This window comes from Momordica charantia (genome assembly GCF_013281855.1).
Source record: "Momordica charantia cultivar OHB3-1 chromosome 8 unlocalized genomic scaffold, Mcharantia_2.0 BLBB01000008.1, whole genome shotgun sequence".
NCBI classification, from domain to species: Eukaryota; Viridiplantae; Streptophyta; class Magnoliopsida; order Cucurbitales; family Cucurbitaceae; genus Momordica; species Momordica charantia.
The window spans coordinates 34,557,647-34,573,306 of NW_028275166.1; the positions used below are offsets into that span (position 1 = coordinate 34,557,647).

The 15,660-nt window shown below is 34.3% G+C and overlaps 3 protein-coding genes across 7 annotated transcripts; 1 reads left to right on the plus strand and 2 right to left on the minus strand.

Moving 5' to 3' along the window:
* Positions 1–1,285: 1,285 nt before the first annotated feature.
* On the minus strand, positions 1,286–3,826 carry CAK1AT (CDK-activating kinase 1AT). Of its 2 annotated transcripts, none has more exons than XM_022301892.2 (3): positions 3,134–3,826; positions 1,680–2,636; positions 1,286–1,564 (listed from the first exon to the last, which is right to left on the minus strand). In XM_022301892.2, exons 1-2 carry the CDS (start codon positions 3,638–3,640, stop codon positions 1,695–1,697), a joined length of 1,449 nt encoding a protein of 482 aa, XP_022157584.1. In that variant the 5' UTR covers positions 3,641–3,826; the 3' UTR covers positions 1,286–1,564; positions 1,680–1,694. The 2 variants fall into 2 exon arrangements, with proteins under 2 accessions (XP_022157584.1, XP_022157583.1); XM_022301891.2 differs by having other exon boundaries at positions 1,286–1,581; positions 3,134–3,824.
* Positions 3,827–5,054: 1,228 nt separating this feature from the next.
* Positions 5,055–8,116, minus strand: ROP9 (RHO-related protein from plants 9). 4 transcript variants are annotated; one of them, XM_088127401.1, is made up of 8 exons: positions 7,960–8,116; positions 6,525–6,612; positions 6,293–6,402; positions 6,005–6,068; positions 5,828–5,892; positions 5,693–5,758; positions 5,486–5,592; positions 5,055–5,387 (listed from the first exon to the last, which is right to left on the minus strand). In XM_088127401.1, exons 1-8 carry the CDS (start codon positions 8,089–8,091, stop codon positions 5,357–5,359), a joined length of 663 nt encoding a protein of 220 aa, XP_087983527.1. In that variant the 5' UTR covers positions 8,092–8,116; the 3' UTR covers positions 5,055–5,356. The 4 variants fall into 4 exon arrangements, with proteins under 4 accessions (XP_087983527.1, XP_087983526.1, XP_022157599.1 ...); XM_088127400.1 differs by having other exon boundaries at positions 5,055–5,390; XM_022301907.2 differs by lacking the exon at positions 7,960–8,116 and adding an exon at positions 7,531–7,941.
* A 3,652-nt stretch (positions 8,117–11,768) lies between these two features.
* Positions 11,769–15,243, plus strand: LOC111024243 (S-adenosyl-L-methionine-dependent methyltransferases superfamily protein). The gene is made up of 9 exons (XM_022301898.2): positions 11,769–12,000; positions 12,105–12,161; positions 12,553–12,650; positions 12,853–12,922; positions 13,142–13,190; positions 13,850–13,938; positions 14,039–14,086; positions 14,550–14,609; positions 14,843–15,243. The coding sequence occupies exons 1-9, from the start codon at positions 11,941–11,943 to the stop codon at positions 14,966–14,968; spliced, it is 657 nt and encodes a 218-aa protein (XP_022157590.1). The 5' UTR covers positions 11,769–11,940; the 3' UTR covers positions 14,969–15,243.
* The last annotated feature ends 417 nt before the right edge of the window (positions 15,244–15,660 follow it).

Here is a 15,660-nt window from a genome sequence, read left to right on the forward strand (position 1 = left end):
ATGCTATTTTTATCATCAAAATTGCATTTTAGTGGGTAAAGGATATGTTTCCTTATATTTGAACATGAATTTTGAATAAATATTAAGATGAGATTGCGAACATAATTTTAACCTGTCCCTGACAATTAAGTTATGAATTCAAATCCCACACCTTTACTTGTTCTAAAAAAATATATATATATTAAGATGAGATTAAGTAATTTTTATTTTGTTTTTAAATATTTTTCTTTACTAATTTGATGAAAAATACTAAGACTCGTATTGTGCATTTAGTTTTTACTCATATTTTTAATATATTAGGATTACTTAAATAAATCATCTCCTTAATCTATTTGATTCAACCTTATGGTAAGTGAAACAAATTTAATGTAAAAACAAAGTTCAACTTTGAAAGTAATGGCCAAACCGAGCATAACTCAAGTGGTTAAGACACCTATCTCTAACCAAGAGATCATGAGTTTGAACCTCACCCCCATGTTGTATAAAAAAAAAACTTTCGAAAGTAATTGATTAATTGAACAAGTGGATTCTTTGAAAGTAGTGTTTAAAAATAAAAATTAATTTCTCTGTTTTGTCAAAAAATCAAATCAAATTCCTTAATAACTGTCAAAACAAATGAGAAACAAAAATAATATTTTAGTGTTGCATATGTTTGATTTTTTGGTCAACTATCTACATGTGAATAAAAAAAAATACATTTACAAACAATCTTTATTATTAGAAACAATAGAAAAATAATTTTTAAAAACTAGTTCACAAAACTATTTTTTAAATCAATTTTAGTAAGTCTAGCGCTTTGAGTGCATATAACATATATTTTCTGTATAAAAAAAATACACTTATTTCCTTCACAAAAACGTATATCATAGAATCCTAAGTTTGACCAATTTCATTAAATATAGGCTCGGTTCTCGATCCCAATTTATACAAGTTCAACATGTAAGTCAAATAATCCCTAGTTAATGATACGAGATACTTAGACAATTAGGGTATGTTTGGTAATTCTATATTACATAAATGGTTACCAAACACTTACAATTCTAAAAATTTGAAAACGAAAAATGAGAAACGGGAACTGAAAATGTTCCAACTTCTAAGCAGCTCCCACTACACTGATATCTTACCCTGCCAGCATCAGAAAGTAATCTGACAATGTAGTAGCATATACTTGAAAATGTAAATCCACTCCCAAGCAAAATCAAAGCATAAAAGCAAGACAAGGAACCACAGCCATGGCCGATTTGGCAGACACAAAAGCAAGACTTGAGGTCCTTGGAAAAAAAGATGAAGGGGAGGGAAACTCACATCTTTGATTGTGCAAATTTACATAAATTACAGTAACAGACACAACATTCTTTGTAGAATGATCATTCCGACATCAGAGTTCTCCAAACTTTTGGTGTTTTAAGTACAAGCAGCGATAACAGTATCGTAGGACAATAAATAACCTGACAAGGATTCAGACACGACGTCCTTCAAGAATGGTATTGAAATATATGATTGTTTCGGCATCTAAATTCTCCAAGCTTTTGGCATTTCAAGTATGAGGGGTGATAATGGTATTCTAGGATAAGACATGGCCTGATCAGGATTCAAGATGTATCAAGGAAACTTTTCCTTGTAAGTAATAAGTAATGACTAAATTGAAACAAAGTATAGTTTCAAACATATAAGAGTACCTCAATCCCCATAGTTCAATGGAATCGTATGGAGTAACCGGTGGCGCTGGTGGTAACATTCATGGGTTCAAGATCATCCATATCAGAATCCGACTCGTCATAGTCGTACCATCCCGCAGGAGAATGCTCATCCTGTACACTTCTGGTTGAAGGAACATGAAGCTCAGACAAGGGAATAGGAAGTGGCTCCTCAGTGAAATACTTGTCCTGAAGCAATTCCATAGCAGTTGCTCGATTAGCCGGGTCGTAACAAAGAAGTCTTTTAACGATAGAAATCTCGTCGGGAGAACAGTTGGGAAGACATGCTTCTAGACCGATTGGCTGCTCTATTTTGTTGAATGATATAATTTGAAAATCAGGTAGTTCGGAACAACCTGGCCAGGAATCTTCAGTCAAGTTGCCTAGAACACTGAAAATTTTGCTTAGTTGATCAATGTCAGCTGTTCCTGGGAAAAGGGGTTCCAATGTAAGAAGCTCTGCAAAAATGCAGCCCAATGACCATAAGTCAATCTCCAAGCCGTAGTTCGTAGATCCATAGAGTAATTCGGGGGCCCTAAACCAGCGAGTCCCAACACAAGACGTGAGAGAACCCTGACCATCATCAGCTGGAACTTCCCCATCCATTTCATAAGAATATGATGAACCTTTAAATGGATCATCTTCTAGGTCACTCGTGGTGCATGTTGCTAAGCAAGATGTATCTCCATCATAAGTATATGTTTCCTTATCAAATTCATTTGCTAAATTTTTCACTTTCACCTCGTCTAATACTCTAAAATACTCCTCTTTGCTAACTGGTTCTTGCTCCCCAGTTCTGTTATCTCCTCGAACCGAGATTTCTGTTCCGGGAAAAATTGCAGATGGCTGAGAAGCAGGTACTTGATCTGAAGAGTTCACCTCAGATGGTTCCGGGATCTCATTGGATTCAACATATCCAGGCTCCATGAGTATTCTTGCCTGAAACCAATATCAAACTCAACTCCTTGGAAATCAAAGTATAAAGGAAATGAGAAGTGTCAATGTCCAGAAATCTACAATGTCAAGTACCATTCAGGATCATGAATAAAACCTTCAGCTATAATTTGGTACTATCAAAAACCTTCGACATGAACTTTCCAATGTTGAAAAGAAAACTGATGCTTGCTACATTTAATCAAAATTTCAGATTACCTCTCAAAATTCTGTAATGAACATTCAAACAAAGTGACAAACATAAAGTTAGAAAGGTCCATCCTGCAACAAATGAGTTTTATGGAATGTTCTCTGAAGTTCCCCACAAAAACCAGCTAAATTAGAGGAACAGAGTATCAAGAAACTCCACATTCGATTTTCTTCCCATTACTTCCGACTTCTCGTCATCTAAACAGATTGATGAAACATGCACGACTGTAATTATATGCACGAAGCTCATTGCTCGCGGATCTTATTCAAAAAGAAACGTAAAAGAGAATCACCTGTCCAAAATCGGCAAGCTTGAGCACGCCATCGTCGGAGATCAACAAATTGCTAGGCTTCAAATCCCTGTGGACGAACATATTCCCATGACAAGCATCAAGACCACTTAAAATCTGGATCATCCAACGCTTCACCTCCCCAGCCGCGAGCCCACGCCCGGAATCTACCCCGCCCGATCCTCGCTTCTTCGCCTCCGCTATAACCGTGGCCAAATCCGTTTTCAGAAACTCGAGAACAAGCACGGCGTCCTCATCCTCGCGCCAAAAGTACTCATGCAAAACGACGATATTCGGCAAACCTTGTAAAATTTGTAGCGCCTCAATTTCGCGGAAGGCGGACTGATAATCGTGGATCTCCTTCAACGCAACGATGACCCCGTCGGAGAGCCGCCGCGCACGGTGGACATCCGAATATGCGCCGGATCCGACCCGCTCGAGGATCTGGTACTTCTGGATGATCTCCGGGCGGGTGTGGATGCTCCAACACTTGGCCGGAGGAGAGTCCATTTGCGAACAATTTGGGGTCTGTGTTCTAGGGTTTTGTAGATAGGGGTTATCAAAATTCCTCACAGTTACAGTTAATTTTGCCCGGAGGTGAAAAAGGAGGATCGCCGGCCGGTGAACAACCCAAGCCGCATCAGAATGGCGCCGTGAATAATATATTCATTTTCCGGATATTTTTATAAATTGAAAGCTTTGATAGTTTTTTTTTTTTTTTAACAGTACAAATTATTTAAAATTACAAATCTAGTTAGGATCTTTTATTTAGGTTTAAATCCTACTTTCTTACTTATGAAATGTAAAATTACAAAATCCTTAAAGTGATAGGGAAGAAACCGTCTCTCTAGCTGATCCTACTAATGAAATTTTGACTAAAATATTTTTTTTTGGCTACATTACCTTTTAAAAGTAACATGTAAATATAATATTTTTATTACATAAACACATAAGTAATATAAATTACCTGGCATATACTCAATTATCTCTAAGAACCAAAGATAAAAATATAAACATTTTGAAACTTAGAGACAAAATAGAAATTAATCTCAAAACTCAAGAGTGAAAGTTTAATATTTTGAAACGTACAATATGGATCAAATAGAAACTAAACTAATGACAAAAAAGTATTTTACTCAAAATTCAAAATTTATAGTGTAATGTTGTACTTAAAGTGTAAATTACTCCCCACGAGGGATTGAGACATAAAAAGTTTGAATTAATTTCAGTTCCCAAATTTTCAAAAAAAAAAATTCATTTTTGGTTAATGGACGTAATATATATATATATATATATAGTTTTGATTTTAACAAATGCTTTCGTTGCTTCAAGCAGAGCATGTATGAGAATCCTATAAACTATCATGTGTATATTAAATAAGCGAATATTTGAAAAATAAAAGTAATAATCAAAATAGTTATTTATAAAGTGAAATTGAGAACTACAAAACAACTCATAGTTGAAACATTGACTCCCAAACAGTTCCTACTGCCTTTACACACCCTTACAGGAATCAGAAATCAGAAACCAGGAAGATGGGATAAAACCTGCAGCACAAACTGTTGAGATCCACTTTTCATGATTTTACAGTACAACAGAGGGACCCTCTGCATTCAAACCAGTTGAACCAAACATGACCCATTTTTGGATTTTGGGAGTTGAAGTTGCTCACTCATTGATGTAATTAACCTCCAACTGTAAAAAAGAAAAGCAAAATCTTCCAATGGCAAAGGAATCCATGGAAGGTATATCAAGGACCAACTCGACCACGAAAAAAAACAACCATCCACTGAATGTTAGTCATGGCAGTCTCCATATAGGTTGAGTTTCTGTATTACGTAGCCTTATGATCGAGCTATCAGACAAGATTCATCATCTTAACTACCGATGTTTTCGTATCATAATCGACGTGCCATTATAGAAATGAATGAAAACAGATCGAGAACTTAATAACAAAATGCTACAATATATATACCCTGCCTCAGTTCTCGAGAGAATGAACAGTTCCCTCCAATTTTCAAGTTGTGGTTAAAATGTGGAGATTCAGATACCCTCCTCCCTCTATCACTACAATTTAAGCTAATGTAGGCACAAAACAGATTAACACATACATAGAGAGGTGTGTTTGGCTGTTGGGGAGACAGCAGCTTTACCCGTCACGGAGCACAGCCTCCACAAATCGGATTACTCTCACTCCAAGCTTGCACCGCGACATGTTCTAGACTGCTAGGCAGCACAGCCTCCACAAATGATGCTCCTGCTATAGTTTTATACATATTAGTAACAAGATTATATAACTTTGTAATGGTGAGAGTAGGAAGCAGGGGGTAAAGTAGGAAGCAGGGGGTTACTTACGCAAACGAGCAGGCAGATCCTCGGCGCCTTTTCTTTCTTGTGACCTCTCTTCTCCTTGGAGGTTGCAGAACAACCTTAATGGCAGTATCAAATACAGCTTTGACATTCTGAGAAATCAACCACAAGAGAACCACTGAAAATTAGCTTCAAAATAGCACTAAAAATCACCAAAAAAGTTGAAAACAACTTTATATGATGTTCTGCTACCTGCTGTGTCTTAGAACTGCACTCAATGTAAGCTGAAGCACCAATTTGTTTTCTCAGCTCCTCACCCTGCTTGTGCGCATTACATCACAGACAGTTCACATTGCAAAAGAATATGCAAGGATCGCAGAAGCAAACCTGAGAAGATGTAATGATATCATATCCCATCTGTTCATTTGCATATCGTCGGTCCTCACGGAGATCTAAAACAAATGGAGATGAACTTCCTTCACATTGTTCGTTGATTTACTCAAATGGGCATTAGTATAATGAAATGCAACATCAAATGATTGATAAACTTCTGTAGTTACCTACCGAGCTTCGTTCCAACTAGAATGATTGGAACATTGGGTGCAAATCTACGCAGTTCGGGCATCCACTGAGAAGTGAAACGAATGCAGTATGGTTAAAAATTACACTAGAATCAAACAAAGGAATACAGTTCTTTGTTTCTCAAGTTGGGTTGTGGGTGGGTCTGTTTCTCAAGTTGGTTTTAGTGTCAGATTTCAAATTTTCTTAAACCAATAGATCACTAAATTTGGTCAAAAACTAAGCTAAACCGACCCTAATACGAAGGTTCCTACTTTATTCTCAAATCAGTACCTTCTTAAGGATATTTTCATAGCTGGCTCTACTAATTAATGAGAAAGCTAGTACAAAGACATCTGCACCTCTGTAACTCAAAGGCCTCAGCCTGCTATAATCTTCCTGGCCTGCAAAACAGAGGACAAATAATCAATGGAACTCAGTCGGATTGATAAAAGCCTGATTCTGATGCTAATTCATCAATGAAATCAGAAAGAAAGCCCCTCTTATTGAAGGAGACCAAATATACCTGCAGTGTCCCATAATCCCAAATTGACAATGTTCCCATCCACAGCTACATTGGCACTGAAATTGTCAAACACTGTGGGAACATAATCCTGCCAGACAAACCACCAATGTTGAGAGAGATCTCCATTTTCAACTGTTTGAGCTTAGTTTTTTGTATTTGCAGCTCATAATTATTTAAAAAAAAACATAAAATGGGCAAAAATAACTAATGCGAAGAGAGAGAGAGAGAGAGCGCTCCATTTTCAACTGCTCGAGCTTAGTGTTTATGTATTGCAGCTCATATATAAAGAAAATTTGAGAGAAAATAAATAATGTTGATAGAGAGAGAGAGCTTGATTTTCACTTCTTTATCTAAAAAGAGCTTGATTTTCACCTGCTCAAGCTTAGTGCTTGTGTTATGGTAGCTCATATTCAAAGAAAAGAAAACAAAATCGGAAAGAACCACTTGTTTAGAGAGAGAGAACTTAGTGTTTATGTACTTCCAACTCGTATTTAAAGAAGATAAGAGAAAATGGGAGAAAATCTCCAATATTGAGAGAGAGAGAGAGAGAGAGAGAGAGAGAGAGAGAGAGAGAGAGCTCTATTTTCAATTTCAACTTCTCAAGCTGTGTGTTTAAGTTCTTGCAGCTCACATTTAAAGAAAATGGGAGAAAATTACCAGTGTTGAGACTTGAGAGAGAGAGAGAGAGAGAGAGATCCATTTTCAACTGTCAAGCTTAGTGTTTACGTAACTCCATCCCATGTTTTAAAGTAAACAAGATGGAAAAAGAAACACTAATGCTAAGAGAGATAGAGAACTCCATTTTCAACTGCTCAACCTTAGTGTTATGCATTTGCAGGCTGCAGCTCAAAAGTCAGAATTTTAACAAAATGGAAGGAAAAAACTCCATGAAAAGGGGTATTAACCAATCTTAGAATCCAGGGAACAAACTCAAAGTCTGACAGATTAACCATGAAAGAACCCAAAATGAAACATAAAGAACAACTTCGAAAGAGGCCTCACTCACAGTGGGGAACTTGTTGCTGGTGTAGCATATGAGCATGCAGGTCTTCCCAACAGCTCCATCTCCAACAGTGACGCATTTAATGAACTTCGAAGCGCTCATCCTCAAAATGCCCAAAAGGATACCCCCCAAATTCCTCTTTACAAGTACAGATTGGGTAAAGTAAAGAGAATCAAACGTGGAAGAAGAATCAGAAGCAGCGTTTCGATGCCCTAATGGCGGCCAGAGGAATCGAAGAGGGGAAATTAGCAGCAATGGCGGAAATGGAAAACGTTTTTGGTTTGTAGTCAAAAGGGGCTTTTACTCTTCACTGAACTTTCTTCATCTCGTCCCTCTCGATACCTTTCAAATCTCAGAGACAAAAGTTTCGAAATGCACAAAACGAGACTCTCTCTCTCTCTCTCTCTCTCCTTTTTCTCTCTGGAATGGTACCTGAGATGGCTGGGATGGGTCCCTCTGGTTCCTGTCGCTGCTGCCATTAATGGCCTCCAACCGTACAATTCGAGCTCTTGAATGGTAGATTTTATCGCTTTGCACTCTCACTCTCCTTCCTCTGTGTGCCATTGGCCTTGGGCTCTGTAAAATATTGTCTAATTGCATAACATTTTTATTAAAATATTAATGTTTGAACTTTATTTTGAAAAAAAGTATGTGGTAATACTGGTATAATATATTATAGGTTTGTTTCAAAAAAAATATATATATATATATATATATTATAGGTTAAAATTCCTTTTTTTTTCCTCTATTGTATCGTCCGTTCCACTTTCCGTTTATTTTAGTCCACTTTCACTTTCAATTTATTTTTATTGTATGTGTTTTCAAAATACCGGTTTGTTTCTTGTATTTTAAAAAGCGACCCTTTTATTTGATTTTCTAATTTTTTTAATTTTATTTTTCTATCACAATTTCAACCTAACAATATATTCAATATATTTCTTAAGATGACTTCATATCGAATACGTATATAACTTACGTAAAAATTATACAAATAATGATTAAAATTATTACTGTTTGAAAGTATGGGACCAAAATCAATTCTTTAAAAGTATAGGGACTAAAACGAACGAAAGTTTAAAGTACGGGAACCATAATGAATAATTTAAAATATAGAGATCAAAATAAACCAAAGTCAAAAATTCAAAATAATCTATATTATACATGTGATTCGCCTTTCCCTTTTTCCTTAGTTTAATGTAAGGGTGGATATTCCAACCCGTCTGACATATTTATCAAAAATATATACTGGACTATGGCATGGACTGAAAGTTGGCTCTTTTTAGTTTGCTTCTAGAAAAAGATTTGAACCTTTTTTCGTTGTTTGGTTAACATAAGGATTTTAATCTATAATCTATTAGAAGAAGAAAATGTGTAAGAGACGAATAATTTGAAACTTTAAAGTATGATTTTTTTTCCAGCAATTTGGGGTTTTTTTTTCCAATAAGTTGTTACACTTCTCATTTTTTACGATAAATACGAGCTTTTGTTGTTAGAAGGAGGAGTAGAAACACGTCGCTCATGACCTCTTCATCATAAGGTCATAGATAAATATCAATTATTACTAGTTAAACCCATGCATCTTGACATAATTTTATACCCACTTATATCACAAAAGAAAAATTAGAGAAATAAGGCAGACAAAAGAAGATTAAAGGTTTGTATATTAATTTGAAACGACTTTATTTATCAACTCAAACATAACTAAATTGGTTAAGATAGCGTTATAATTTAATTGGTTAAGACAATGAAGGGTTTGAGGTTCCAATCGCATTCTCTAGCTAATTGCTTGTATAATATATAATTGTGCTTCATTGGTATGGATGGAAGATTGCCTAAGAAAACATTTAATAATTTATCTTCACTTCCTTTAGAGCATAAGGTTGTAAAATGGCAACAATTAGTTATTTTTAATCCAATTTGATGAGTCCTCTATGTTACCATAATAATTTTTCAAATCTTAAAAAAAAATATCAAAATCAAAAGAAATCATGTAATATTTTTACCATCTTATCTAATTTTTTTATTGTCAAACTAAGCATGACTCAACTAGCTAAAATATTTATCTCCTATTAAAAAGTCGTGAATTCGAATTCTTACTATTTTTATCATGGTGTGAGTATTCAGCATTTCAATTTAAATAATCAATTCATATTTCATACATTGATTTATATTCAAATTGACAACATGATAATAAAATTAAAAGTTTGAATTTCTAAGATTATTAGACAATATTTTTTGAGGTTGGTGACACCGTCAATTAATTATCTTCCTTTGAGTGTTCGAATAAATGTGACCGTTGGGTAAATTGGCCGACATGTCTAGCTTATTTTAAATGCTCCAGGTGATTCATGAACAAACCATTTTAAATACAGATCTTGTTTTTATTTGATGTGACATATGAAAAATTATTTAACAAGAGTTTCCTAAGGGCATGGTTCATTGATGATTTTTGAAAAAGCACCACAAAACAACATAAAATGACTAAATCTTATGTCGTCATTTTGAATATAAGAATTAAGAACATTTTTAAAAAAATTAGGAAAATCTCGCTCTTTTGAAGTTATATAATTAAATGAACAACATTTAATCTTAAAAATTTAGTTTCATTAAAATAAGTTTTCAATGATCCTCTGTGATTCATCCAAACACAATGCATGTTGATAAAACACCTTAATACTATTATAAAAGTTGAAAGTTCAATCCTTGTTATGCAAATATTAAACTAAAAAATATATATATCAAACTATGTTCCTACGTACCTCATTCTTTTGGTAATGCAATGAGTGATTAGAATTTGAATCTCAAACTTTTAGATAGGTTATCAGTGTCTTCCTTAGTGGTGATATGGGCGTTAAATACATTTATTTGAATCGGATGCGGTGAATACTTCACATATTAATTAATCAAAAATAGAAATTATCATGAATAAGTCTGTTCCTCACATTTTAACATATTTTCGGTTAGTGATGAAATTTTTAAAATACATATGCATTTGATCAATATAGTTATTTTTGCCATCATCTATTAAGGGATGGGTGACGTTGATTAACATGATGATATGAACATGTATTTATTTTGTATTTTTTAGTATAACATGCAGGGATGTGGAGTTGAACGTCCACACCTTTTTAACTAGTTGAGTTGTACTCATATTATATAAACATGTATTAGAGTCACACAAATTAACTAAAGTGGGTATTGTAATAGACAATATTTGACAACAAAATATTCGGTAAGAATAATTTCTGTTTTATAAAAGTAAAATACCAATATATACCTTTCAAAAGCTTGTAAAACAAAACAAAATAATATACGAAGACTTAGAACTAAAATTGAATTTAAACCCAATATTTAATCTGTTAGATTGGGCTAAATCATAGTTTGTTTTTACTTTTCCACCAATGTTCAAAAGTTTTAGCTTTGGTCACAATATTTTAAATTTGATTCCAAAACATATATTGTTAGCAATTTTTATATAAAATACCTAATGAAGTTTTAATTTTTGAAGTAAAATTTAAACTTCCAAAACTTCATAAAAAAATTGAAATCTAGAAACTATCTGCCTGGCATATTTTGCATAATTTGTTTGGTCTAAAATTTGTCCTTAACATACATAACTTGTTTAGTTTTACCCTAAGTTCAAATTATAATGAAATTTGGTTACAAAAGGTTTTATTTATAACCAATTAAAAATGGACTTTTTTTTAATATGGCAGAAAAAACTAAGTATTTAAATGTAATTATTTCAAAACTAATTTTTATATTAGATTTGAATTTTTTAACTAGTTAATTAAATTTAGTTTAAAATTGGATTAAACTAAATAATATTTAAACATCTATAGATTAATTAAATAATTAGTCTATAAATTTAGTTTAAATTAGATTTAGATTTGTTTAACAAAGTCTTACTTCTTTTTTTTTTTGGAAGGGAAAGTCTTACTTGTTGCTAGTGTGGGAGATGTTATATTTGAAATTTTTAAAATTAAAATATTAAAAAAATTAGTTTTGAAATAATTATATTTAAATAATGATTTTTTTTAAATAAAAGAAAAATCAAATTATCAAAGTGAGCAGGAGAATCCAGAGGTTGTGAGTTCATACCAGAAAAGGAAAATCTAATTAAAAAGTTAAAAAGGTAAACTTGAATTCATCATTTTATTATTTCACCTTTTATTAAAAAAAAAAAGGAAAAGAAAGAAGAATTTCACCTTTAAATTCTCAATTATCTTTATTGGGCGAAAAGGAACGACACTCTTTACCATCAAAGAATCAAAGATGACATGTCGTCACTCGTCGACTGGCACGGAACGGAATATTCTGAAAGGTTAATCGGCTAAATTAGGGTTACCAAAAAGGATTCAGCAAAGTCCATTTGAATCTTCTGTTTGAATTCAAGGATTCTCTCACAGAAGCATGAAGCTCAAGCAATTAGAATCCCTACTCGGTGAAATTCAACAGTTCTCAAATCCAAAGGTATGATTTCTTCTGCAATTATTGCTCGTTTCTTCATGTCGTTCGAAGTTTTGGCTTACGTTGAATCAACTGCCTGAGCAATTACTACTCTGTTTCTGCTGCAGGTGGAGCTGGAGCAATACCCAACTGGACCTCACATTGCTTCTCGCATGTTGTACACTGTATCTCTCTCTCTCTCGTTCACCTTCTCCTTTTGCTTCAACCTCTGTTTTTGTCCCTTTATTTTTCACCTTCTCCTTAAAGGAACTATTGCTTTGTCTATCGAGAGTGCTGTGTGGTCCGATTACTGAGTTATCGGATTTAAAATCGGTCGTTCATGATGATTAATTATAACCATGTTAATGTCCTAACTTACACATTTGTGGATTTCAGATGTCAGGACTTCTTTGATTTTCTTTCTATTAATCGTATTTAACTTCTGAGCTTCTATCTGCTTTACGAGGAGTTGAAAGCATATTGCGTCAGTTATAGTGATAAAACTAGGTTTTAGATTTATTCAATTTTATGTAATCATAATTTGCAACATTGGTTTCTCGTTTTAAACCTTATCAGGCAGAGAATTCATTTGGAGATGTGAGTGGCAAGGTGGTGGCGGATTTGGGTTGTGGTTGTGGTACATTAGGAGCTGCAGCTGCACTGTTGGGTGCAGAGTGAGTAGCATCTTTTCCCTGTTCCCGTTCTTCATTTCCTTTTGGTTCACTAATGGTTGACCCTAATCACATTATAAGTTCCAAGATCGAAAGTTATCAATCCGTTACTGGACTATAAGGGAAGCAGATAAAATGTTTTTATTCATCATATATTTAATTTTAAACATACGTAATGCTTTGAGTCTTACAATTTCTTGCCCAGACATGTTACAGGAATTGACATTGATCCCGAGTCTCTTGAAATAGCATCTTCAAATGCAGAGGATCTTGAGGTTGTGTTTTGACTTGACTACCATATGTTGGTTTTATATTGGGATTGGAAAACAATCTATTGTCTTCATTGCATTTGATTAGTCGATCATATAGAAACTTTATATAGAAGCTATATCGTGCTCTCTATCTCTCCCAACTTGAAAATGGTGGCGGGGAGATTATTTTGGGGTCAACTTATGCTTTATTTGTTATTTTATTTGATCTGTTGAAAATTGCAGTTGGAAATGGACTTGGTTCAGTGTGACGTGAAGAACTTGGGATGGAGAGGTAACAAACACCTTGCTGCTTTCAACATTTCTCGTTTTCAGTGTGCATGTGCCTAACCTTTAAAATAGAATATGTAGTGTGTAGTTTTTTGGAAAAGTATGGTTCAATGAAAATTTTATCCTGTCCCTGTAATAGTTAAACAATGTGTGTGTGTGAGAAAATTGCTTTGGCTTAGTTTGATTGAACTGAACAGCATCACTATTTCGCACGAGAAATTTATGATGGCTATCGGTGCCTCGTGTGTTGTGTATTCTTCACTTCTCTTTGAATGAACTTTTTCTGTGGTAGTATACTTTTACTATGGGATAGTGGTTATTTCATACTAATGAGACATGATTGTAATGGAGAGAAGTATACAGTTTGTTGTCTGTTTCAGTTCACGATCTTATTATTAGATCATGGCCACTTTGAGAATTGATTGGTATTATTTACGTTAAAGGTTTACCGAATTCAGGGTATTGCAGTCTTATCTGTTATTTTGCGTGAGTCATTAGCATCTTCGGATGTTTACGTCTTTAGATGTATGGTGATAAAGTGAGTGTTTAGATTCAGTTTTCATTGTTACATAGTTTCATCGGGCATTATTTTATTTGATCCAAGTACATTATTTCCAATTCTGGACATTTATCTGAGCTTCTTTTCTGTATCCATTTGGTCAGGTCAGGTCGTTGATACAATTGTAATGAACCCTCCATTTGGAACACGAAGAAAGGGTGCAGATATGGAATTCCTTTCTGTAGCTTTGAAGGTAATTACAGTTCTGATATCTGACTAAGATGCTCAACTACCTGTTTACAACATTTTTCCATTGATTTGTGTTCTCTGTATCCTTCATGTCCTCTTTCCAGCATGCTTCCAAAGCAGTTTATTCTTTGCACAAGACCTCAACAAGAGATGTAAGTTCATTAGTTCAAACTTCTTTTCCTCACCTTTAATGATTCTGATTTAAATAAGAACTCTGTAAACTGCCACTTGATTGGAGTTTGTATTATTAACCACTTCATGGTTCCTAATGTTGTTGGATAAATAAAGTGAAATGACTATTAACCACTGCTTTAACTTAAAATAACCTAGTCGTAGAGCTCACTTTATATAAAATCTTATGTTTCCATTTCTCCTATTCTTGGAGTCCTCTCTCTATTTGCGTGTTACTATTTTGTAGGCTGTAGGAATTGGATAGGAAGTGTAGACTTGTAATTTGTAAACAGATTGCCAGATGTGGCTTAGTTATGATACCGTCTTTTCCCTTGAAAGCAGCATTTTCTTGTCTCCAAATAAGAGTAGAAATACATACACCACCCCTGTATCTATTGCTGCTCTTTGTAGTTCTTAGAAGTCTATTTTATTTCATTTCTACAGCATATAAAACGGGCAGCTCTGCGGGATTACGGTGCTCAAAGTGCCGAGGTTTTATGTGAGGTGGGTAACTGTTTGTTCTCTATATGAAGCCTACACCATGATCATGTTACCATCTTCATGTCCATTTTTCTGCATCTGAAGGTGCATATGCATGTCGATGTCCAAAGTTCAAATACGATCTTTTTGCAGCAGGCTATTCGTGTTCTTATTATGATTCAGTAATAACACAAATCAACCTCTAGTTCTAATCAAGTCATATGTTCGTTTCCTTGATCCGTTTTTTTTCCTCTTAGCTTCGATATGACGTGCCCCAACTTTACAAATTTCACAAGAGAAAAGAGGTTGACATTGCTGTGGATCTTTGGCGTTTCGTGCCAAGAAGCAACCGAGAAAATACCATTGAAAATCGACCTACATGAAGTTCATGTCCTTTCTCAGACTTGTATACTCTGATCACACCGCAGTCACGATCAATGGGGTGAGAAGCATCAAACAACTCCTACGGTATTTTTTCTGTATTAGAATGTTCATATATTTCTTAGAAATCTGCTAAAAAGTTGTGAAATTTAGTTCTAAGCTCTTGGAAATTCATGCTTCAGTGAAAAAAACAACACTCCACTTATTTTTTTTTAATTATTAATTTTCCTGGTATTTCAAGTGCTTTCTGTTAATGGAGGTAGAACTTTCTTGGTAACTCTTCTTATGAATTATAGTTGTAATTATTAGAACAGTAACAATAAACTTGGTGAAGAAGCTGACATCTATCACCCGTTCATCATTTGAAAGTTCGATTATTGTCCCTATTTTTTTAGGTAAATAGTACCAAGTCCCTGTCATTAGTAAAAAATGTCAAAAATGTCCTTGACGACAGCTTGGTTGTCAAGGGCTTAGGATTTCTTTGTCGTACTAGCTTACAGGGTTCAAGTTTGAACCTTTCAATGAGATGAACTTAATACAAAAAACTCTTGACGTCTCTTAGGTTTGGGTCTTGAGGCGGGTGTGGGTACAGGTACCTGGTATAAGGGAGAAGAGTAACCAAGGAGAAGTCATGTGGTTGATCTTTTTAATAAAAAGGAAGTAAAATAAGTCTTACTAGGCACTCCAACTAGGT